Genomic DNA, 24,799 nt, shown 5'->3' with positions numbered 1-24,799 from the left:
ATAGCAAGTCAAGACAATGTATTTTTCTTGGCTATGGGCGTGATGAATTTGGGTATAGATTGTGGGATCCGATCGACAAGAAAGTCATTCGAAGCCGTGATGTTGTGTTTCTTGAAGACCAAACAATTGAAGACTTTGGCAAAGGTGATCAACCGGAGCCAAAAACTAGTGATCTCATTGACATGGATCCATCTCCTTCGTCTTCAGTTGATGATGAAAATGGGGGAGATGTGCAGCCACCTATTGAAGATGTAGAGGATGATGCTAATCCTAATGAAGTTGAGCCAGAAATTGAGGAAGAGCATCCAACTCAAGAACCGCCACCATAACTTGAGTTGAGGAAATCTACAAGGGATCGACAACCTTCAAGAAAGTATCCTCCCAATGAATTTGTGTTGATTTCTGATCAAGGGGAGCCGGAGAGCTACCAAGAAGCAATTGAGCATGCAAAGAAAGATGATTGGAAAAAGGCAATGGAAGAGGAATTGAATTCCTTGCATGAAAATCACACTTATGATTTAGTGAAGTTGCCTAAGGGGAGGAAAATTTTGAAAAATAAGTGGGTCTTCAAATTGAAGAATGATGGCAAGAATCTGAGGTACAAAGCACGTCTTGTTGTGAAAGGCTTTGGGCAAAAGAAAGGTATTGATTTTGACGAGATTTTCTCGCCGGTTGTAAAGATGTCTTCTATTCGGGTTGTACTTGGCATGGCTGCAAGTATGAACCTTGAAGTTAAGCAACTTGATGTGAAGACCGCATTTCTGCATGGTGATCTTGAAGAAGAAATTTACATGGAGCAACCGGAAGGTTTTGTGGAGAAAGGGAAAGAGAAATTTGTTTGCAAATTGAAGAAAAGTTGTATGGCCTCAAGCAAGCCCCGCGGCAATGGTACAAAAAATTTGACTCTTTCATGATGAATAATGGTTTTTCTAAAACCACTTCGGACCATTGTGTGTTTGTGAAAAATTTTCCGGATAGTAAATTTATTATTCTTTTGCTTTATGTTGATGACATGTTAATTGTGGGTCAAGATTCTACCATGATAAACAGGTTGAAAATGGAGTTGAGCAAGTCTTTTGCTATGAAAGATTTGGGACCGGCAAAGCAAATTCTTGGTATGAAAATTGTTCGTGATCGCAAAGAGGGACTGATTTGGTTGTCTCAAGAAAGCTACATTAAGAAAGTTCTTGAGAGGTTCAACATGAATAAAGCAAAGTCGGTTGGTTGTCCACTTGCGGGTCACTTCAAATTTAGTTCGAATCAATGTCCTACAAGTGAGAAAGACAAAGAAGAGATGTTAAAAGTTCCTTATGCTTCAGCAGTTGGTTCTTTGATGTACGCAATGGTTTATACTAGGCCGGATATTGCTCACGCCATTGGTGTGGTGAGTCGATTTCTCTCTAATCCGGGTAAAGAACATTGGACAGCGGTAAAATGGATTCTAAGGTATCTTCGAGGAACTTCGAAGGTGTGTTTGTGTTTTGGGGATGGTAAGCCGATGCTTGATGGGTTCACAGATTCTGACATGGCTGGTGATGTTGATTCTAGGAAATCTACTTCGGGGTATTTGATGACTTTTGCAGGGGGAGCTGTGGCATAGCAATCTAAATTACAAAAATGTGTTGCTCTCTCAACTACCGAAGCTGAATTTATTGTCATTACGGAAGCTTGCAAAGAAGAGTTATGGTTGAAGAAATTTTTGCAAGAGTTGGGTTTAAAGCAAGAAAGGTTTGTACTTTATTGTGATAGTCAAAGTGCTATTCACTTGAGTAAAAATTCTACCTTTTATTCGAGATCGAAACACATTGATGTGAGATACCATTGGATTCGTGATGTGTTAGATTCGAAGTTGTTGCAACTCGAAAAGGTTCACACAGATGATAATATTTCGGATATGTTAACTAAGACTTTGTCGAAGGACAAACATTTGAAGTGTCGAACTTTGGCGGGTATGGTTGATATCTCCACCTAAGTCCGTAGGGGGAGAATTGTTGGGTATACCTCCTTATTGGAGTGTGGGACCCAATTGGTTTGTTAAAGAATTTTAATTTGGCTTGGTTTAGGTATAATATATTATTATATATTATATTTGTGGAGACCCAATTCAATTTGGATACAATTAGGGTTTGATTACAAAACCCAATACCCAATTATATATATATATATATATATATATATATATATTGTTCAATATTTGAGACACATATATATTGGTTTTCACCAAAAGGTGTTGTACGGCTGCCATTCTTGGTTTTTGTTTCAAAAGGTGAGCACCCAGCATGATGATCATGGTGAGAAGCTGCGGTTTTGATTCGGTGGTGGCATGGTTTCGGCAGCTTTGGTGAAGTTGATTTGGATTATTATTTTGGGTCTTCTTCAACTCTAGTTCTGAAGATTTTGGTTCATCTATTTGATGAGGTCTTTCCTCTTTATTTATTTGTGATTATTTGGAATTCACCTAAGGGTGGTTTTGTGAGACCATTAGTGTCTCGTTTGTAATCGTTTGGAACTTATTTGGTTGATAGTGGAATCAGATTTCGATCCCGTGGACGTACCTCACATTGAGGGAACCACGTAAAAATTCTTGTGTTGCCTTTGATTTAATTTTTCCGCATTAGTTTTTATTCCCATTGATTGATTTATTTGTGGGGAATCACATATTTTCCTTAACACATTAGCCATACATTAACCGCCCACCACAATTTTACTGGGAATCAAAATATATTGTGAATATTCACATTGGTATGAATATCAACATAAAAAAACAATAGTTTTATCCATATATCACATAACAAATCTAAGAAAGGAGGTTTTTCATAGGTATTAGCTTGATGTAAAACTTACAATGTAACATACAAATGAATTGGTCCACAACAATCATGTAACAATTTTATGCACGCCATGGTTTCTATGTGAATGTTTACATAATGGGAATAGCAACAACAACAATTAAAAATAAAAAAAAAATTGAAAAAAAAAAGAGCAAAAACTTTAGGAGATTTACATCTATTCAGGGATATCATCAATACCAACAACAACTGCAAGAAATGCAAAATAACAAAAATAATATGAACAATAAAGACCCAAATCATATCAATATAATCATAGGAATGTGTGGAAGTTCACATTGGGGCAAAAAATAGTTAGGGTTTAGGATTTATATACAAAATGAGTGAAATCACTTACGTTTGGTACCCATTATGAGATGGTTGGATTGTCACAGATAATCATTGTGAAGATTCACAACAGAAATGAAAGATGAGAATGGTGATTCCAGCGGCCGACGACATAGAAAATATGATAAAGGAGTTGAGGTGATGAAACGATGAGATGATGAGACAATTTCACAAGTATGAAATATAGAATTTTTGTAGGATTGTTTCCGCTTTGCGTGGGAAAACTTCTTTATTTTCAAATTCTATTGGTTTGAATGGCAAGAGACATTCAAAAACACAACATGGGTGATTTGGACAAAAAATTAGGCATGAGACTTATTGAAATAATCAAAAATAATTTAGATTATATAAAATAAAACACTTAATAATGAAATTTATCAATAAAAAATCACTCATTTTTCAATTAACCTGGCAGTGTCAAAGTAAATACGAGCACATCATTCAAACCACGTGTAAAAACGAGACATCACATCACTTTCCAATAAAATAAGAGAGAATTACTTGACAAGTAGGATAGTCAAAACAAATTTAAAAAAATATAAAATGAAAATCTATGATTGTATATAAACGAAGAATTATAAGAGTACAAGTCTTATTTGCATAAAACAATCTTCAAAAAAATAAATTCCTTGTCGGTGCAGTGCAGTCAACGAAAGCTTTAAAATTGGTGTCCGCATCAAATTGATTTACTTGTTTTGTAATATAATAATACCAATTACTAATTAATTAATTTTGTTGGAGTTTCAAGTTATCTTATTCTGTTGTTGATCCGAGAAAATTAAAAAAAAAAAAAAATTAGGTTACGTTTGATAAAGTTTTATAAATATAATTTGAGAGTATGAGTTGTATTTAAAATTTGTAAGTTTTGAAATTGTAATTTGAGTGTAGAAAATTTGTTTGCTGAAAGAGTTTTAAATTGAGTGAGAAATTTTTGATGTGACATATGATAACCAAACATACAATTCAAAATTTTATTAAAACACATAAAAAAAATTTAAAAATTCAGAAAATATTTTTTAATATATAAAAATTAACATATGTCAATTGTAAAAAAAATAAAATAATAATTATTCTCTTTTCAATTAATAATAACATTAATTTTGTCTCCCAAAATTAATAAACGAAATCAAGACTATTCTAAACATTTCATCCCAATATCATATGGCAAATTTGATGTGTTAACAATCTGCTCCATCTCCTCTCATTCTCTTCATATTTTTGTTTCGTTATTCATTTTTTTCTCATCTACAATTTCGTTACACACCATGATTTCTCCTCTTACCATTCAACTCGTCCTTCACTTTTCCTCTTTCGAACGCCCCAATCCCTCTCATGACCACCGCCTTCTTGTCACAATTCCACAACATCAACATTCAATCGTCCTCCCTGTTTTTGATGCCTCATTTTTTCCTTGACACGACCCCACATACATATTCAAATGCAATGCTGTTAGAAAAATAGATTGAAAGTTCTAAATTAAGAATTTTAGAATGTGTTTGTTAGGGTTTTATAAATATGATTTGAGAGTATAAGTTATATTTTGAGTTTGTGAGTTGTGAAATTATAATTTAAATGTAGAAAATTTGTTTGGTTATAGTTTTTGAATTGAGTTTTAAAAGTTTGATTTGACATATAAAGTAAGAAAATTTGTTTAGTTATGAGTTTTGAAAAGAGTTTTCAAAATTTAATTCAAATTGTTATAACTCATAACAAAACACACTACTTTTACACTATTGAAAATTCTGATCAACACTCATAACCAAACTCTTTTTAAAATTCAATTAAAAATTTTTATTATTAATCAAAAATAACATTAATCAATTTTTTAATTGAAAATACGACAAAGGAAATAATTTTTTTTCAAAATAAATATTCAAAAAATTTGAATCATAAATATTTAAATAATTTAAATAATCTAAAAAATTAAAATAAATATTCAAAAAATTTAAATCGTAAAAATTTAAATAATTTAAATATTCAAAAATTTTAAATAATTTAAAATGTTAATATTTTAAATTTAAAAATAACTCTACACTCAAATTGTAACCAAACACATAAAACAAAACTCAATTAAGAAATTATTTTTAAAACTCATAACCAAACACATAATTCGAAACTTCATACTACTTTCACTATTCTACACTCAAATCGTAACCAAATACATAGCAAAAAAAATTAAAATATTTAAAAATATTTTTATAAAATAGAGTTTGAATTTATTTTTATAAAATATTTTAAAATTTTAAAAAATTAAAATCGTAATATTTTGAAATTAAAATATTTAAAAATATTCAAAATATTAAAAAAATCGTAACATATTTAAATATTAAAATATTTAAAATCTTAACAAGAATAAAATATTTTAAAAATATTTAAAAAATTAAAATATTGATTTGAATTAAGTTTTAAATTATGTGTTTGGTTATGAGTTTTAAAAAGTAATGATTATGTTTTGAATTGAGTTTTGAGAAATGGGTGTAGAATTATAATCTGAAAGCTCAAAACAAACAACACACTCAAATCAATGGGTGTAACTATAATTTGAGAGGCTTACCAAACGGAACCCTAATAATTTTAATTGGTATATGAGTTTCATGTGATATGTTGTTTTCATCTTAATTTTTTTTTTTCATATTATTAATGCTCTTAAATTAAAATGATGTATAATTTCTTATGTTGTTAATGTAACTAACCATTTGATCTCAATTCAAAGTGAAGTTGTTCAAACAAATATGAGATTCGTTTGGAAAGTGGATGGACTTTTTAGTTTTTTTTATTATTTTAGTCTAGGGTTAAAAAGTTTAATTTGTGAAGTACTTTTGATTTTTTTGTGAAAGAAAAAATATAATAATTATGAATTTAATGTGATATTTTATTTTATTGATTTAAAAAATATATTTTATTTTTTATGACTAAAATAACTAAAAAAATCTAACCCAAACGAAGTGGGGGTTCATTTATTAAACCCAACTTGGACTTCTTCAAAAAGAGTGGAATCATCATTATTATTGTTATATTTTATAAAAAAAAACATTTGATGGTCCGAATTTATGTGGTTTGAATGATTTGAATGCGTCAAAACGAAATCATTTTGAAACATTTAAATTATTCGAGCCAAGAAAATTCGAGTCATCTAACATTGTTGATATTTATGGGATCATGAGATCAAAAAGTAAAACATATCTATTTGGGAAGTTTTTGGGATTTTTTTTTTAATTTTTTTTCACTATAAGACACATGTTTTACAAAATTAAAAAAAATATATTCAAACAAATTATTACATCAAACCTTATAATCATTTCATTTTTTCTCTCACAAACATCACATTCAACCACAAAAGAACTTAATTATCTTCTCAAACACAAAAAAAATTCTCCAATAATATCCTACAACTAAAAACACTTATAAAAAAATCCACTTCACAAACACCCACTATAATAGTTTAATTTGTTCCAAGTGAAGGACTGTTTGTGCCCTTGCTTATGCTTTATGCCTTTGTTTGCCATGCTAAACCTTTTTTTTTAATTTTTTTTGGTTATTTTAGTCATAAAAAAATAAAATAAGTTAAAAAATTAATAAGATAAAATGTCACATTCAAATCATAATTATTTTATTTTTTCTTTCGCAAAAGTCAAAAAACTGATCTCAAACTAAATTTTTTAACTTTAGACTAAAATAATAAAAAAAAATAAAAATAAAAAACTAAGCCAACTACATCCCAAACAAATCCTATTTATGAACACCAAGGAATACTTTTTTTAGAAGCTTATATTATGGCCTTGTTTGACAAAAGCTATTTCTTATTTTTTGAGTTAAAATTTATAAAAAAACAAAATAAATTTAAATAATTAATAAAATAAAATATTACTTTAAATTTATAATATTTTTTTTTTCTTCCCACAAAATCCAACTTTCCAAACGAGAGTTATATATAATAATAAGAATAAGTGTTTTTTGAAAACAGTTTTCAAGGTAGGGGGGCAGTGTTGAAAGTGAAACAAGAGTGGGTAGCGTGTCCCATATTGATAAGCGTGTAATTACAAAAAGAAGAGAAGCCGTCTGATTGATACTTTTCTTTTGTTTTGCGCTCCCCCACACAGCTTAGATTCCATTTGGCTCACTTTTTTTTTTTTTCTTTCCACTTTGACTTTTCTTTGTTTATACTCATCCTTCCATTTTATTATTGTATATGTTATGTTATTAATTTCACATTTTTATATTAGAAAAACGTAACTCCAAAACAGCTGTTCCGAATTCCTTTAATCTAAAAATGACGTCGTTTTGACGTTTGAATTTTTTTTTTTTTTGTAGATTAGATTGAATTTTTTTTTTTTTTTGCAGATCAGAAGAAGGGAGAAGAAGAAAGAGGAGGAGGGGGAGGGGGAGGGACTGGAGGGGGCCCAACAAATGGGGCTGGAGGCGGAGGCGGAGGCGGAGGCGACGAGCTGACGATTGGCGGAGGCGACGAGCTGCTGCTGCTGCGACGATCGGCGGCGGCGAGCTGACGATTGACGACGGCGAAGGCACAGGCGACGATCAGCAAGCTTTCTCCCTCTCTCCTCCTCTTCCCCTCTCTTCTCTTTCTCTCCCTCTGCAGACTCGAAGGAAAATGGAAGGAAGAAGACTCGAAAATGGAGGAAAAAAAAGAAAAAAAAAAAAAGGCTAATGCCCAAAACGACGTCGTTTTGGGCATTAGGGGGATTCGGGGGGGCAATCTCTCGAGCTACCAAACATTATTCTTAGAAAAAACTACAAAATTTTTTAGGACCGTGCTAGGGAGCTCGAAAGCTCCCCCCCGAATCCCTCTAATTCTGCGACAACGCCGTTTTTGATTTTTTTTTTTTTTGCAGAAGAAGGAAGATCAGAGAAGGAAGAAGAAGAAGGGAGGAAGGAGGAGGAGGAGGAGGAGGAGGAGGAAGGATTGGAGGGGGCCAACATGACTGGTGGAGGAGGTGCGGGGGCTGCGAGGCAGAGGCTGCGACGACGATCGACGGATGCGGGCCTGCGACGATCGGGCAGAGGCGACGGCGGAGGGCTGCGACGACCTGCCTCCTTTCTCTCTCTCTCTCTCCCTCTCCCTTTGTTTCAGCTTGCATGACGAAGAAGACGAAAAAAAAAAAAAAAAAAACCATTCGAGCTCTCAAACATTATCCATTTTTTTAAGAGTGTGATCCTTTTGATAAAATAAATTTAAAATTTTAATTTTATCAATTTTAATTTTAAAATTTTTATTTGAATTCATTCTAAATCATTTTCTATTTTTATTAAATAAAGCCTACACAAAAAAGTGTTAAGGGGTTGTTTGGTATTTATGTTGGGCTAAAAAATCACAAAATGACAAAAAAAAAAAAATCAAAAAATTACAAAACGACAAAATTCACAAAAAGACAAAAAAAATACACAATTCCAAAGTCAAAAACCCAAAAAAGCCAAACAAGAATACTAAAATGACTAAAAAAGTCCAAAGCTACAAAAGTTAAAAAAATAAAAAAGCCAACTAAAAAAGTCATTGCCAAACGAGCACTAAATTCAACAAAAAGAGATATTTTAGATATGTTATATATATTTTTGAGTTCAATGATTAAAATATTTTTTCCTATTGATTTTACTTAATGAAAATAAACTGGTGGCTTAAATTAAAAAATTATGATATAAATTGATAAAATAAAAAATAAAAAATTTATTTTATTATAAGAATCAAATCTTAGATTTTTTTTTTATATTTTTATAATTTTTCCTTTGTATTATTACTTGAGCTTTGTGTTCACCTTTTACTGGTCTATTGCTCTCCCAACAAAATGAGGTGAAATGATTTTTAAATAAAAATTTTATTTAAAAAATATATTAATGACAGATTTAAAGTTATGGGAATAATAATAAGTATTTTTATTGAAAATAAAAAAGATTATAAAAATTCATATCATTTTGTACGATTTTTTAAATAATTTGTTTGTATTATTATGGTAAAATGAATTAGAGAAATTATGGTTTATATTATTTTGTAATTTAAGGAGATGTGCGTTAACATGAATATTATTGTTTTGAATATATGTTTTTAAAAAGTTATAACCAAAAATTATTTTATTTTAAAAATATAAATATTATAAATTTTTTTATAAAGTTTAAGAAATTTAAAGAAGGTAAATTAGCAAAAGTGTCCCTCTACATATTTGTGTAAAAGTTTAAAAACAATCACAATTTGTTTGGCAGTTAAAATTTCAAATATTTGAAATTCCATGAAAATAAGAACAAATTTCAACATAAATGTCAAGAATGTCCCCTTCATTCCAGAAAAGTTGTATTTTGAAATGTTTTTCAAAATTTTAAAATTTAATAACTTTTGATCTAAAATTCCATATTTTATAAAATTTATATTTTTGAATTGTCACGTCAAAATCTATCAAACAAGAACTATAATGAATATGAAATTTTGAAAAGAAAAAAATAAATTGTTATGGAGTTTTATGACTAAAAGTCAAAGAAATTTCACTGACTTCTCAATTGTCCAATTTTTGAAATTTCTTTGAGAGGAAATAAGTAGAATTTTTTTGGCCGATTTAGAAATTTCTTTAAGAAAAAATAGACAATTCTAAAATTTATCTGAACAATTTTGTCAGTGAAACTTAAAATAAATTACAGTAACATTTAACTAATTTTAGTGAAATGTTTCCTACTTGGGTCAATGAAATTTTATTTATTTATTTATTTATTTATTTTTTGATTTTCATATTCATCATTGAACTTCTTTAATATATCTTAACGAGATAATTCTAAAAATATAAATTTTTAAAAAAATTAGATATATAAATAAAAAGTTATTAAATTTTAAAATTTTTAAATCATTCTTAAAAATATCACAACAAACGTATTAGTGCTTTGGTATTGTAATGATACATCCCACTAAAAGTGGTGCTCTAAAGCACCACTAATGAGTTGACAAACACTTTAATCAAAAAAAAATAAAAACACAAGACACAAGCAGTGGGTCCCGTCCACTGCCACATCACTAGTGGTGCTTTTAGAGCACCACTTTTAGTGGTCTCAAGCATTATTGTTTGGTAAAAAAAGACGTTGAAAGTTTTAGAAGACTTGAACTAAAATACTTTTTTATTTTTTATGTTTTATGTACTTCTAGTTGGAAACAGTTTATTTTAATAATTTTTTAATTTTTTTAGTTATAATATAAAGTAAAAATGACTTTGTTTGGAAGAGTTTTGGAATTGTAATTCCATCTCTTGGTTTGCGCGTGGTGTTTGGTTGTAATTTTTAAAAATTAATTTCATACTCACTTTTGAAAACTTTTTTCTAGACGAAAAAATTTGGTTAATTTGAACGTCTGGCCGGTTGACCGGAATAATATATATATATATATATATATATATATATATATATATATTTTGGCACTTGTTATTTTATATTTTAAATAAAAAATATTTCCAGAATTTTTTTTAAATTTTTTATGAGTTTTGAATAGGATTTTGGGTTGTGTGTTTAGATGAGTTTTAAGTTTTTAAATTAATTTTTGGGGTGTCCTAAATAAGTGTACTTTTTGTCTTTTTAGACTAAAAAAATTGAGAAAAAAATATGAATGTTTGGGATAACTTTTTGACTTTTTATGAAAAAATATGTATTAAAAAATTGTATAAATTAGTGTGTAGGGAAAAATTAAGGTAGTGTTTGGTAAAGTTTTGTAAATGTGATTTGAGAGTATGAGTTGTATTTTGAGTTTGTGTGTTGTGGAATTATGATTTGAGTGTAAGAGGTTTGATTTGAGTGAGAAATTATTGATGTGACATTTGATATGTGATACAAAAATTTACAACTCATAACTAAACATACAATTCAAAATTATTTTAAAGCACATAAAAGATTTAAAAATTTTCAGAAAATATTTGTCCCGATTATATAAATCAATTGCAAAAAAAAAAAAAAAAAAAAAAATCTGGAACCAGCCGGACATCCGAGTGGTCTACTGGGTGGTCATCCGGGTGGTCATCCGGGTGGTCTACCGGGTGGTCATCCGGGTGGACAAAAAAGGCGCCTGTGCATCAGAGTTCTCTCTGCAGAGTGTAGAAAATTAATTTGAAAACGAAACCAAACATCATACTCCTACACACAGGTAGAAAACTGATTTTAGAGCACAACCAAACAGAGCCTAAGATAGAGTTGTGCAACTGTAATTTTTGACTTTTGATAAATAATGATAACTTTTTAACTTTTTCAGTAACTATTTGACTTTTTGACTTTTTATAGACTTGCTAACTTTGGCCTAAATATCATATGTCACATTATTCAATTCAAAACTATTTTCAAAACTTATAACCAAATAAATTTTCGACACTCAAATCATAATTCCAAAACTCACAAACTTAAAATACAACTTCTATTCTCAAATCTTATTTAGAAAACTCTATCAAACGCTAACTAGTATGTTTGGAATGATTTTTTGATTTTTTACGAAAAGATGTGTAAAAAGTAAAGAGGAAAGAGAATCTTTGACTTTTTAGGATAAATTATAGACTTTTTGATAATATTTTTTTGACTTTGAGGCCTCGTTTGGGAATAGAATTTTTTAATAATTTTTTGATTTTTTTGACTAAAATATGATATAAAGAAAATTAGTATGTTTGAAATATTTTTTTGACTTTTTAAAAAAAGATGTGCAAAAAGTAGAGAGAAAAGAGAATCTTTGACTTTTTGGTATAAGTTGTTAATTCTTTGATTTTTTTAGTGACTTTTTGACTTAAAAAATCACTTGCCAAATGAGGCCTTAGTCTTTGTTTAGAAGGAGATAAAATAGTCTGACTTTTTGACTATTTTAAACTATATTTTTAGTTTTATTTGATTTTTATTTTTAATTTTTTTAACTTTTATAAGAAAAAAATATAATAATTATGATTTAGATGTAATATTTTATCTTATTAATTTATATAATTAATTTTATCTTTTATATATATATATATATATATATTTTTTAGGCTAAAACTACAACATGACACGCGACGCGAAACCACTAAAAACTTAGCCAAGCCACTAAAAGCTTATGATTCCCAAAAAAAATTCACTTTGATTTGAAAACAAGTTCCATCATCTCGGGTCACCTCCTCCCTGGAGTTTCATCATTTGACTACCACATTTGGCAGGCTTGGCAGGCCTGTACTTGAAAAAATTATTAATTAATTTAAAGACATCACGTGATTTTATTTTTACCAATTATAAATTATCATATCTTTTTATACTTAATTATAAAAATAATATTAAAAATTTTAAATATTTAAAATTCTTAACATTTTTCAAATCATAAACATATCTCTTCAGTAGTATACACGTGACATTGCCGGATCAACTAATAACTTCTCCTCCACTTGTTGACCACCCTTCATCCTCCAACCACTGCATTTGGCAACACAATAAACACGTTTGAATTTTTTATTTTTAAAAACAACAATGATGGAGACCATTAATTTTGAAACTCTAAAAAGACATGGCACTCAATAAAAAAGAAAAAAAATATAACACCAAGGTCAAAACATCAAATCATTCCTGGTGGGGCCCACTGCCACATCATTAGTGATAGCACTAATTAGTGCTCTCACTCATTTTCTTTTTGAAAAAATGCATGTATCAAGAAATTTATATTTTTTATAATAATAATGACAGAGACTTGAGAGTGTTTGGAAAGAAAAAAAATAGCTTAATTTAGGTTAAAATTTACAAAAAGACAAAATAAGTTAAAATAGTTAATAAGACAAAATATCACATCAAACTCATAATCATTTCACTTTTTCTCTCACAAACATCACATCCAACTATAAAAAAATCCAATCATCTTCCCAAACATAAAAATTTTAGTCTACTAAAATAGCCAAAAACTAAAATAGCAACTTCCCAAACGAAGCCAAAATACAATTCTTAAAATGATTTGAAGCATTTTTGTCACTATCAGATATAATTCTTTAAAAAAATTAAACACATTAATAATCAATACATTAGTAGGAGTCATAAGAGTTATCCTTTATAGGTATCTCAAACATTTTTTTTTATAATTATTAAAAATACACATATTTTATAATTTGTATAATAAAAAATTAATAAACGTCACCTCTTCCTTGAGTTTCCATCATTTGACTACCACATTTGACAGGCCTCAGCTTGAAAAAAACTATCGAGTGATTTCGTTTGTAATCTGTGTTGATTTTTTAATTTTTTTTTGACTTTTAAAATATTTTAGTTTAGGATTAAAGATTTTTTGTCTTTTTTATTTTTATGAAAAAAAATAAAATAATTAAGATTTAAATAAGACATTTTATATTATTTGACTAAAATAATCTATTTTATTCTATATAATTATTTAAGCCCAAAATTATTTCCCAAACATAGCTTAAAGACATTATTGTTTTATTTTTGTTCAATTATAAATTATTATATTCTTTTAAAATTTTCAATTATTTAATATAAAATCATAAATTTATTTTTTTTACCAATCACAATACATATAAAAAAATATTACCTTAAACCAAACCAATAACTTTTCGTCTACTTGTTCACAACCCTTCATCCTCCAACTAGTGCATTTGACAACACAATAGACCCGTTTGAATTTTTTTATTTTTTTTTGAAAAATGCTTGTGTCAAAAAAATATACATTTTTTTTTATAATTACTAAAAATAAACATATAAATAAAAATTAATAAACTGTAAATATTGCATTAAATGTCAAAATATATCTTATTTTGAAAATACAAATAAATATAAATTATAAAATTTTAAGACTATGTTTGAATCTTACATATGTCAACGGATAAGTAAAGTGAAGAAAATAAAGGAAATTGTATATCAAAAAATTATTTCATTCATTTTATTTTTCTTTTTCCTCCATGAATCAAGATTATTATTATTATTATTATTATTGGTAATTATAAATATATTATCTGAGATTTGTTTAAAATACTAGTTATTCTTTATAGTTTTAAAAATTACACCTTGCCTCTCTAAATTTTTTAATTTCATAATAAATGGCTCATTTTATTAATAAATTATTATGTTAATTAACATTTTTTAATGATGTCAAAAATTTATTTCAACCAATAATTCTTGTAATTTTATTATTGTATACAAGAGTAATTAAAAATTTTATTTTTTTAATTAATTATGTTAAATAAAAAATTATGACAATGGAATATTTGAAATTTTTTAAATTATAAGAGATAATTTATATTTTAAGCAAATCTCAAAGAGCATATTTGTAATTTATTCTATTATTTTTTGTAAAATTAGGTTATGGGCCAACCAGCCCAATCTTTTTAAAGCCCAAGCCCATTTATGATTTTGTGATCCACCTCAACTATTGTATACCCAATGGGTCCATTCCATAACCAACCCAGCACAGCAACCAGCAAAGAAGCTGTAGAGCTAAGCTATGGAAACAAAGAAGAAACAAGCAAGCAGAAGAAGCAACAAACCTTCCTAAAACCCTAAAAAGCAAAAGCTATGAGACAAGCTCTGTTCAGACACCTCTCACTCTCTCTCTATACACACAGTTTTCTCTCCCCTCAAACCCTCAAACCACACCCTCTTAATGCTAAAATTGTTTCACTCCCCTCTCTCTCTGCTTCACCTTTCTTGAAATTCAGAAGACTTGTCTCTTCCAAGACCCATTCTTTCATTGCAAACTCTGTTCCTGAAACTAACCCTGCCCAAACCCAGAAAGAAGAATCACCCATTGAAGAAGAGGATGTTAGCAACGAAGGTATAATCAACTTTGCTGCGCTGTGTTTGGTTGCTAAGAATGTGTAGGAATGAAATCAAAGAAAGTAAAGTTTTACTCTTTATTTACTCTTGTATGATGCGGAACTTGGTTATTTAGTTTGTTTACTTATGGGGTCTTTTGATCTTAGTTATTTTCAGTTTAATTTTTAATCTTTTGTGCAGGAGAAGAAATTGAATTTGTTTAATTTGTGTACCAAAATAAAAATAAAAAAAACAGAATAACAGAAATAAAAACAAAACATGAACCAAATGGGATAGTTTTTGGGTTGTGTTATTTATTTGCAACTCAATCTGAGTATTGTTTCAAAGAATTTTGACTTGTTTGACTCTTTTGAGTTTGGAGCTATATATTCTAGCCCATAAATGCTAGGAATGATTGCTTGTTTATCATGCTTTTACGTAAATTTCGAATTGGTTATTCAAGAAAGCTCTATGTGAATTATTTGGAAATTCGATTAGTAACATGTTTCAGAAGAAAGAAGAAGAAGAAGAAGAAGAGAAGAACGAGTTAAATCTGCTTGATTCTTGTTTGTTGTGGTCTAAATATTAGTGTCATCATCTATAGGTCATTTGGAAAAGAAAAAAAACTTTTAGGTGTTTTGTTTTGGGGCTTATGTGCCTGACTTTTTTAAAATTTAATTTGCAAATACAGGGAAAGATTTGTAAATCTTAGGGAATAATCGTGGTTTACATTATGAGTTGTATTCAATTAGAACCTTATTTGGTTGTAGAGCTGAAAAGACGAATAGAGAAGTACTTTGAAGGTGATGAAGAAGCAATTCCATCTATATTTGAAGCAATTTTGAAGAGGAAACTAGCTGGGAAACATGATGAGTCGGATGATGAGTTGATGGAGGAATTTGGGCATATGCCACCAGACGATGACAGTGACAGAGTTTGATTCAGATGAAGACAAATTGTAAGTGATTGTTGATTTCTATACAAAGGATGCTGTGATGAAAATCATAATGAAAATGAGTCACAAAAATAATGCAAGTTTTGAGTGATTTTCAGATTTTGTTACTATAAATTAGCTTTATTTATAATAATTTATAAATTTGTATCGATATTTCCTGGTGGTCAATTGGCATTGAATCATTTGAGAGAGTTTGGCTTAAGGACTGGGAATGCAATAAAAATCCCCAATGTCATTCATATTCTTTGACAATGGATTTTTGTAATTGTTCCTTTTCCATCTTGGTCAAAAAGAAAAAAGAAAAAAGAAAACTAGAATTTTATATAATTAGCATATTGAGATGACAAAGGTTTAAATAAAGGGACACATGTCACATGGCATGTCCACACGTGTCCGGCTGCAACACTTGTTTTGAAGTGTTGGTGCTTCATATGCCAAAGTTTTCAATATCTCAATTATGGATTTGCACTCTATTTTTAGGGAGTCAAGGGTCGGCAAAATATTGGGCCCTCTTTTATTATGAATATGATTTTGTTTTTTTGACCATTTTATGGAAGTTCACAACTCTTCATTAAAAAGGCACCTTAAAGGGGAATAAGATGTTTTTTTTTTAAATAATGTTTAATAAAACATCCTCAGCATGCCACTACCAAAACACCTCTCTTTCTCTCTCTTTTTATCTCTTTCACACAGAACCAAGATGTTAATGGGTACAACCAAATCGAGTTAGTTCACTAAGATCAAATACTGTGGTAAAAGGTCTGTGATGAATCTAAGCATGTGAAAGGCATCAAATTGACATATTCCAACTTCCTAACCAAGTGATAGAAAAGCGAGAGGAGGTTAAAGGTTAAAAAAGAAAAAGTAACATAAAGAAAGTGTAAACAGGGCAAAAGTCTACTTGATAAGATTCACAAAAGGTAAAGTAACAATCTTTTCTTTGAAGAATAATTTAGCAATAATGTCGAAAACCACAGTTATCAGACCGTAAAAGCTCACAAATATGATTATCATTCTCTACAATTTTGGAGTCCCTTCAATGTTTTCTATAGCATTTTTGAGCTTGGGATGCCGGAAAGGATAAAAAGGAGAGTGAGTGACATTTATCATAACTGTTCAATTCACACCAAGTGAATTGAACAGCAAGTTTCTTCTTCTTGGTAGAAGTCAAGCAAGTGGGAATCATAATATGGAAGGAAAGCCTTCAACATCTTCTTCTTGTTCTTCCTGTTCTTCTTCTTCTTATTCTTCAGAGGGATCAAAATCTAAATGCTGTGACAGAGCAATAGAGTTAGTCTGTAGTGCATGCCTATTGTGCATTTGTTGCCCTCTAGCCATCGTATGGTGTGTCGTCAAGCTACCATGCAAGTTTGGATGGCGCACTGTGCGGTTTGCCATGCACCGGAGTTGTTGTGGATCGGAAAAGAAGGTGTTTGCATCATATTCTTCATTTTCGGACCTTGATTCCGATACTCAGAATGGCAAGGTGGAGAGATATTCTAGTAGTTTGGGTGCTTCCAAGAATAGGATGGTAAGCAGGGCTAATCCTCATAATAGCTTTAGCTGAATTTCAAAGATAAGTATCCTATTTATTTTGTTCAAGTTCCTCCAAAATAGCTGGTTATACCCTTTGGCTTCTTGATTGGGGTATATATATATTCATTGTATGCGTTACTAGGAATTGAATCATGTTTATAATAATATTATTAACAATTTGTGTTAAGCTTCTGGCCTGAAAGTGTTTCATACCTCTAGCTACCTTGGCACATATATTACTGTCTTAATGGATGATATTTTTGTGTGCTGATGATTTAATTACATCTGCTGGAAATATTTTTGATTTTGCACAATTAATCCCAAAATGTTTTCCAATAATAGTGCATTAAGAATTTGCCTAAATCCAATACATCTAAAGGCATACCCCATGGGTTAGGAAAAGTCCTAAAATCCCAAAATAGTGCAGAAAAAATTAAAGTGGAGGACTAAACCTGAAAAGGAAAAAAAAATGGAGTAACGCATTTATGGTGGAAAAAGAAAACATTGTTGAATCAAAATATGTATTACTGAATTATCTATAGTTCTGTGGATTGCCACAATTCTTCAGCAGCTATAAACAGCTGAAAATTTGTAATTGGATATAGGTTTTAAATGGGTAATTCTTTGACAGATTTGTCAGGCCTCGTTTGGCAACATCACTTTTTAGCTTAAAAGTTAAAAAGTTATAAAAAAAACCAAAAAACCAACACCTATACCAAAAAGTCAAATTTTTTTTTTCTTTCTACTTTTTGCACATTTTTTTGGTAAAAAATCAAGAAGTCATCCCAAATATACTAGTTTTTTTTACATCATATTTTAGTCAAAAAGTCAAAAAGTTCCTAAAAAAACCTGTTTCCAAACGAGGCCGTGCAGGTAAATCCAAATTGTGTAAGTGACAAATTAGCTGTAACAATTTGTTTGTATCATTTTGTGTCTAACCATATATATTTGTTTATCAGTTATTTCGTTTGTTGTCATGATGCTTAGAAATTGTTTAGTTCTGCTTCTGGTCAATGATAGGTTTTAAAAAGAAATAGACATACTTGGAGAATTATGCAAATAGTATTGTTATCTGCAGGTTGATGATTGAGGCAAATTTTGAGTTCAAAATCATTAACTAGTCAGTTTTGATTATACAATCTGTTTGGTACTCCAATCAAGAATTTTCTGTGTACTGAATTATGAATTTTAGCATATGTTGCCTTGGATTGATGTGTGAGTATTTAGCCATTTTCTGGAAAAAAATAAAATTCATTTGGTAATATAGTTGAAACAATCATAAGATAAAACAAGAACCATGTCAGTGATTGCAGAATGCTTACATCGACATAATCTCATCTTGCAAAAACCTGTTAATTTTCCTTTTGAACTTATTTCTTTTTTGATCAACAACAGAAAGACCTTTTGATCTCATTTCTACAACCCAGAATTAGCAAAAATGTTTCTGAAATATATATAATCACTACAAATATTCTGGGAGAAGTAAGAAGTTACTGTATTAGAAGGACCTTCATCTCTGTTTTAGCAATAGTCGGATAGGATCATCATTGGCCTCTACTTTTTAGCTTTGTGTTAAAAGCATTGGTGAGCATAAAGTCAGCCACCACAGCCTGCACCACACCCTGCTTCACACCCACCTCCGTAAACACTCGAGTCTGCTGCAGAAGTTTTGTCTCGGGATGCACCATCTGCACACGAGAATATTAGGACCGAAATGAGGCTAAAGGTAACCAAAACTACCCAGAACACTAGACAAGCTCCGCCACCACCACCACCACCACCACCACCACCACCACCATCCCCAGCAATCACCTCTTTCCATTCCCTCACCATCTCTCTCTCTCTCTCTCTCGGGTTTTTGTTTCACAAATTGTGCAGCTTCCACTAGCTAGTACAAGCTTCTTATACTTGTTCCAAAGGTTCTTTGTCACCTTTAGTGACCTCTCTCTCTCTCTCTCTTTGCCTCGGGGTTTTTGTTTCACAAATTGTGCAGCCTCCACTAGCTAGTGCAAGCTTCTTGTAGTTGTCCCAAAGGTTCTGTCACTTTTAGTGACACCTCTCTCTCTCTCTCTCTCTTTCTCTCTCAATTGTCAACTCTAGACCTTTATGTCTTCTCTTTTGCATTAGAACGGGCAGGCAATACCATTGTCAAGTTTGAACATTAAGGTGGGTCACACAACGCCTATGAACTTTGATAGTTGGCTCTGCAAATTCCACTCTTCCTTTCCATTAAATTCTTGTGGGGTAAATTAAGGACATCAGGTACTGAAAGGCATTAAGGACATTTTAACATGTCTATTTATGTAAATACTATCAATCAAAGAACCAAACACCTATGTGTTTGGCTTTCAGTTCTGCAGTGAAAGGTTTGGATATGTATTTCACGTGTCTCACAGTTCATTTAGGCTAGAAATGAGACAGTTTTCTCCCAACGCCCTTCAAATACCTAATGTGAGGCTGACAAACATTTTCATATGCTTTTTAGATCCTAGGTAAGGTAGAGACCACATTGAATTATTGTGTGAAGTTCAGCAATGTAATTGATATAAATTAAAGATTAGGGACTAAAATGAAGTATGTGCTATATTTTAGGATCATTAGTATAATTTACTCCATTCTTGTGTGGGAAAGCTATCATATCATGACCATTACATTCCATTTGAGCTAATAAAAGATTAACCATAATTATATTTCCTTTAAGAAAATATTTATCAAAACAAAAAATATTTCCTTTAAGAAAATGGGCAACCAATACTTGCAAACATCAAATTAATCGTGATTCTTCACCAAACACACAAATTTGGCACACTATTTTTGTAATGTTGACTTGGGTAGGCTGCAACTGGGGTAGGCTTACCCTCATATTAGTGCCCATAATGCTTGCATTTCATGATCAACTAGTGGAGTCCTATTAAAGCCACCATAACACAGTTTATTAATAGACTAGTTGTTTGGCATGTGTCTGTTTTAGTCAAAAAGTTATTAAAAAAATAAAAAAATCTATAATTTATACTAAAAAGTCAGAGACTCCATTTTCTTTCTACTTTTTGCACATCTTTTCGTAAAAAACTAATAAGTCATTCCAAACATACTAGTTTTTTTTACCTTATATTTTAGCAAAAAAGTTATTAAAATAGCATGTTCTCAAATGAGCAATTGAGCTTCACCAAATAAAAGTTTGTGGGTGAGCTCCATATCTAAAACAACTTAATAATTGCATACTTTATTTCTTTTGATATGTTTTTTTTTCCCCCATAGAAGGTTCAAACCTAGCTATTTTATAAATCTCAACCCATCTTGAAGGTTAATTCTATATTATGCAATCTAGACCAATTAGTCCAATTTGTTTGTTGGAATTATGCTTTGCTTTGTTAAGCTATGCTTAGGATCTTTGTATTACAATTCTTTTTTTTTTTTCCTCTATTTTTTCCCCCCTGCACAATAAACCTACTCCTATTCTCAATTCATAGGTTTACTAAATGCAACTCCTTTATATCTTTCAACCTAAATCCCCATCCGTGCTTTTGATTTTTTGCTTTTTTTACTTTTCCATGGCAATGTGCTTTCCTATAATTTCAGTTGATTGAACCAATTCGCTCTTGCCTATGAACTTCTGATTTGTTTTTATAAAACACATTCATGGCTTGAAAAAGTGCACTGCCTCTCCTCTACGCAATTTTTTATGAAGTTTGATGAAACCGTATCTTGATATTGTTTGAGATTATGTCAATCTTATTTGATAGTGATCATGATTCTGAGATGTTGGATTTGGAGGGTAAATTGTTTCCTGAGCTCACAACATGCAATTTCTTGGATTGTTTATATTTGCTAGAATTGATATAATCCTCTTAGTTTCACAAGCACAACCACCTTTCATTTCGATTTTAAATATTGTACAACAAATTTACAGCTTTATTTACAGTGAAATTTAAATAATGTGAATATTCCACCAAAATATGTGCACTTTGTGTTTTTATTTGTCTTTGTGTTCTTTAACTGGCCCTCTTGGAATTTTCGTAAGAACTTCCTTGTCGAACTTCTTGTATGACTTCCTCATCCTGCGGTTCACTCGGCCAACATAATAATCAACTTCCTCCTGATACAGGTCGTACAGATATGGCAGTGTTTCCAAGCAGAGACACCCTTTATGCACAATCAACAAGGATCACCAAATTAGCCAATTGTTAGGCTCCGTTTGTTTTGATAGAATCTTTTTTTCAGAAAATATATTCTGTAGAACGTTTGATTGTGACCTTGAAATTAATGTGATTGTAATTGTAATTGTATTAGTGGAGGTGGGGTGGTGGTGTGCTGATGGTGTGCTGGGTTGGTTGTGGTGGAGGTGATGGTAGAGGAGGTGGTGGTGGTGACATTAGTAAGACTTTAGTTCAGAAAATGTTTTTTCACATTTTAAAAATGAAAAACATTTTCTGCCCAAAATAAAAGCTTATTTTCTGTTGATTTTCGTTGAAAATATGAAAAATATTTTCAAAAAATGTTTTGTACCGAAGCAAATGGAGCATTGTTATTGCAAAACTTGAATAAGATGAACGTGTGCTTACCAAAAAACAGAAGATTCAAGGTGCTGATATAGTTTCCAATTATTGATAGCATCCAGAGAGAACCAATTGCCTGAAAATTCATATAGATAGACAAGAAGGTTGAACTTTGTGGTGTTCTAAGATTTAAAGCTTGATGATGATGAGCATATATATACATATATATTATAGTTGTTGATTTAGTAATTTACCAGAATGATGTGTCTGAAATCATTTCCACAGGCAACATAAAAGAAGTTGGACCCAAACTGGTCCATTTTTGCATGGAAGGTGTCTGCAACTTCTCTGAACGTGTATTTATCCAAGAAAAATTCAGGGATCCTTGGAGGATTCCTGAAAACTCACCATAAAAAATATCGTATTTCATATGAACAATCGGTGCTCCATTTGTTTCGATGGAAAATATTTGTTAATGAAAAACATTTTTAGTCCAAATTAATTTTTACATTTCGAAAGTGAAAGCTATTTTTCATTCAAATAAATTTGTTTTTTATTAATCGGCTTTTATTTTTGTCATACTAGATTATTAAAAAATATTTTTAGTTGAAATGAACGGAGTGTAAATCATTAGACTCTTGTAGATAATAAAGAGAAGTTTCATGCTTTTATAATGTCGAACAAGATGAATAAATAATTACCATTGGAAAATGTCTGCAACCTTATTCCAAATGAAGATGATGAGAATGGTGGAGATGATGAGGTGGCAGAGCAAGGTCAAGAAATTGTATTCAACAACCTCAAAAAGAAACCATATTATTGAAATCCCCATCAGAATTGCTGCTGATACTTTTTTGTCCTTCCACAACAACACATCTGCAACTGCAAATTCATTTCACATTGTAACCAATGTTCAAATGATGCTAATGATATTCCCTATTTATTTCATAATGTGCCATCCCATTTTTTTTACTGGTTAAAAAATAATGTATATATTTTCCTCCACGAAGAATATAATGTTATACTGATATTTTTGTAAATATAAATCCACTAAGAATATGATGTATACCTTTTCCTCCACCAAGAATGTGATGTATATTTTTCCCTCCACCAATATGATGTGTCGTCCTGTGACGACCAATGGGCTTGCCCACTCTGATCCTACCATCGTCAGAATCCGATGATGAACTGGACATGGTTTTGATTCAGAAGATATGAAAACGTATATATGCTATTAATATTTTGATTACATACAAACTGTACTGCATCTTTTGCTGAAGGGGGTGTCACATAAATAGATAACCCATTACATAGGTTGTAATGCTTGCTTGGTAGCTAAGAAAGTGAATGCTAGAAAGTAGAAAGAAAGGAATGGCTTTAGGGAAGCAAGAATTTTGAAGGTTGCCCTGTGTGTCCCTTCACTACAAGAATCAGTTTATCTAGTGGGAAGAGTTTCCTATGGTGACTGATAATCGCAGAGTTTTTATGCAATCAATGTTAAAATAAGTTTTTATGCAATCATTTACCAATAGAATCTTCTCTCTTGATGCATTACTCAATGTCCTTGCTAGTCGCGTACATGATCACGTGGGGCTCATATGTCCAAAGTTGTTAATACCGCATCAGATTAAGTACCTCGTATGATACCTATCGGTATCAGTATGTCATCGGATATTAAGGTCGCAGACAAGTCGAGTTGAGTTAAGTCAAGTCGAATTTTAATATGTTTGGACTTATTTATTAAAATTTTAATGAGTTTAATCTCGAGTTTAAACTCAATAAAATTTTTTTAGTGTAACATTCTAATGTAACAAACAAAAAAAAACTTTTTAATGTAACATTCTAATGTAACAAATAAAAAAACTCCTTAGTATGTTTTTTTTTAAACGTAAAACTTTCATATAACACTCCAAAAAAATTCTTTAGTGTAACACTTTAATGTAACACACAAAAAAAACTCTTTAGTGTACATTTTCCAAACGTAACGCTCCAATGTAACACACACACAAAAAAAAAAAAAAAAAAAAAAATCTTAGTGTACTTTTCCTAAACATAACATTCCAATGCAACACACACAAAAAAAAAAAAAATGTGAGATTCTTCAAATTATTCCAAAAGGAGTACAAATATTCCTAGTAAATTTTGAATAAATATATAATTTCAAACTGTGAGTATTACATTTTAAAAAAGTACACTAAGGAGTTTTTTTTTTTTTTATATATTTTTTTGTGTTACATTGGACTATGTTACATTGGAGTGTTACATTTGGGATTGCACTAATTGAAGTGTTACGTTTGGGAAAAATACATTAAGGATTTTTTTATTTTGGAGCGTTAGGTTTGGAAAAAGTATACCAAATAATTTTTTTTGAGTGTTACGTTTTGAAAAAATATATCAAGAAGTTTTTTAGTGTGTTACATTGAAGTGTTACAACATTAGAGAGTTACATTAGATTGTTAGGTTTTTGTTCGTAACGTGGGATTTGTTGTAAAATGAGGAAAAATCTAAAACTTCTATAGTTTAAATTGCCCAAATGTGTAATTTTATATTTTGAGAAAATCACTTTTATCCTTAAAAAATTAAACTCAAACATGTAAGTGACTATCCTTTTATGCAATTTTCACTTTAATGAGACCTTTGGGTTTATAAGAAAAGAGATGACTAAACCGTTCACAATATCACATTTTGGGATTTATTGGTAATTCACCTTATTTTTTATACATATTTTTACATTATTTAATATATAAATAATAAATGTCAAATGAGCCAGCTAACGAGCCGAGTTTTAGTATGTTTGGGTTTGTTTATTAAAAATTTAACAAGTTCGAGTTCAAGCTCGAACGCAATTTTTTTTTTTAATGAACTGAGATTGAACGAGCTCTTACCGAGTTGAGCTTGAACTTGTT

The 24,799-nt window shown here is 30.3% G+C and overlaps 2 protein-coding genes across 2 annotated transcripts; one reads left to right on the top strand and one right to left on the bottom strand.

Annotated features, from left to right (window-relative positions):
- Nucleotides 1–14,528: 14,528 nt before the first annotated feature.
- On the top strand, nucleotides 14,529–21,686 carry LOC114261028 (coiled-coil protein). Its single transcript, XM_028201235.2, has 3 exons — nucleotides 14,529–14,925; nucleotides 15,677–15,864; nucleotides 21,503–21,686. The coding sequence occupies exons 1-2, from the start codon at nucleotides 14,667–14,669 to the stop codon at nucleotides 15,844–15,846; spliced, it is 429 nt and encodes a 142-aa protein (XP_028057036.1). The 5' UTR covers nucleotides 14,529–14,666; the 3' UTR covers nucleotides 15,847–15,864; nucleotides 21,503–21,686.
- On the bottom strand, nucleotides 21,250–23,172 carry LOC114261027 (reticulon-like protein B9). The gene is made up of 5 exons (XM_028201234.2): nucleotides 22,963–23,172; nucleotides 22,595–22,775; nucleotides 22,148–22,289; nucleotides 21,960–22,029; nucleotides 21,250–21,540 (listed from the first exon to the last, which is right to left on the bottom strand). The coding sequence occupies exons 1-5, from the start codon at nucleotides 23,087–23,089 to the stop codon at nucleotides 21,371–21,373; spliced, it is 690 nt and encodes a 229-aa protein (XP_028057035.2). The 5' UTR covers nucleotides 23,090–23,172; the 3' UTR covers nucleotides 21,250–21,370.
- Nucleotides 23,173–24,799: the final 1,627 nt, after the last annotated feature.

The sequence above is a fragment of the Camellia sinensis genome, chromosome 4 (assembly GCF_055761805.1).
Source record: "Camellia sinensis isolate YWXY chromosome 4, ASM5576180v1, whole genome shotgun sequence".
NCBI classification, from domain to species: domain Eukaryota; kingdom Viridiplantae; phylum Streptophyta; class Magnoliopsida; order Ericales; family Theaceae; genus Camellia; species Camellia sinensis.
Note: the sequence above shows the minus strand (reverse complement) of the source record. Positions and strands in the feature narration are given on the sequence as shown.

Excerpts from the sequence above, each read along its gene's own strand:
- LOC114261028 (XM_028201235.2), top strand. The coding sequence starts at position 14,667 with ATGAGACAAGCTCTGTTCAGACACCTCTCACTCTCTCTCTATACACAC. Across the intron at positions 14,926-15,676 it reads AGAGGATGTTAGCAACGAAG|AGCTGAAAAGACGAATAGAG; the intron begins GTATAATCAACT and ends ATTTGGTTGTAG.
- LOC114261027 (XM_028201234.2), bottom strand. The coding sequence starts at position 23,089 with ATGTCCAGTTCATCATCGGATTCTGACGATGGTAGGATCAGAGTGGGC. Across the intron at positions 22,030-22,147 it reads ATTTCAGACACATCATTCTG|GCAATTGGTTCTCTCTGGAT; the intron begins GTAAATTACTAA and ends ATGAATTTTCAG. Across the intron at positions 21,541-21,959 it reads CTTGAATCTTCTGTTTTTTG|GGTGTCTCTGCTTGGAAACA; the intron begins GTAAGCACACGT and ends TTGTGCATAAAG.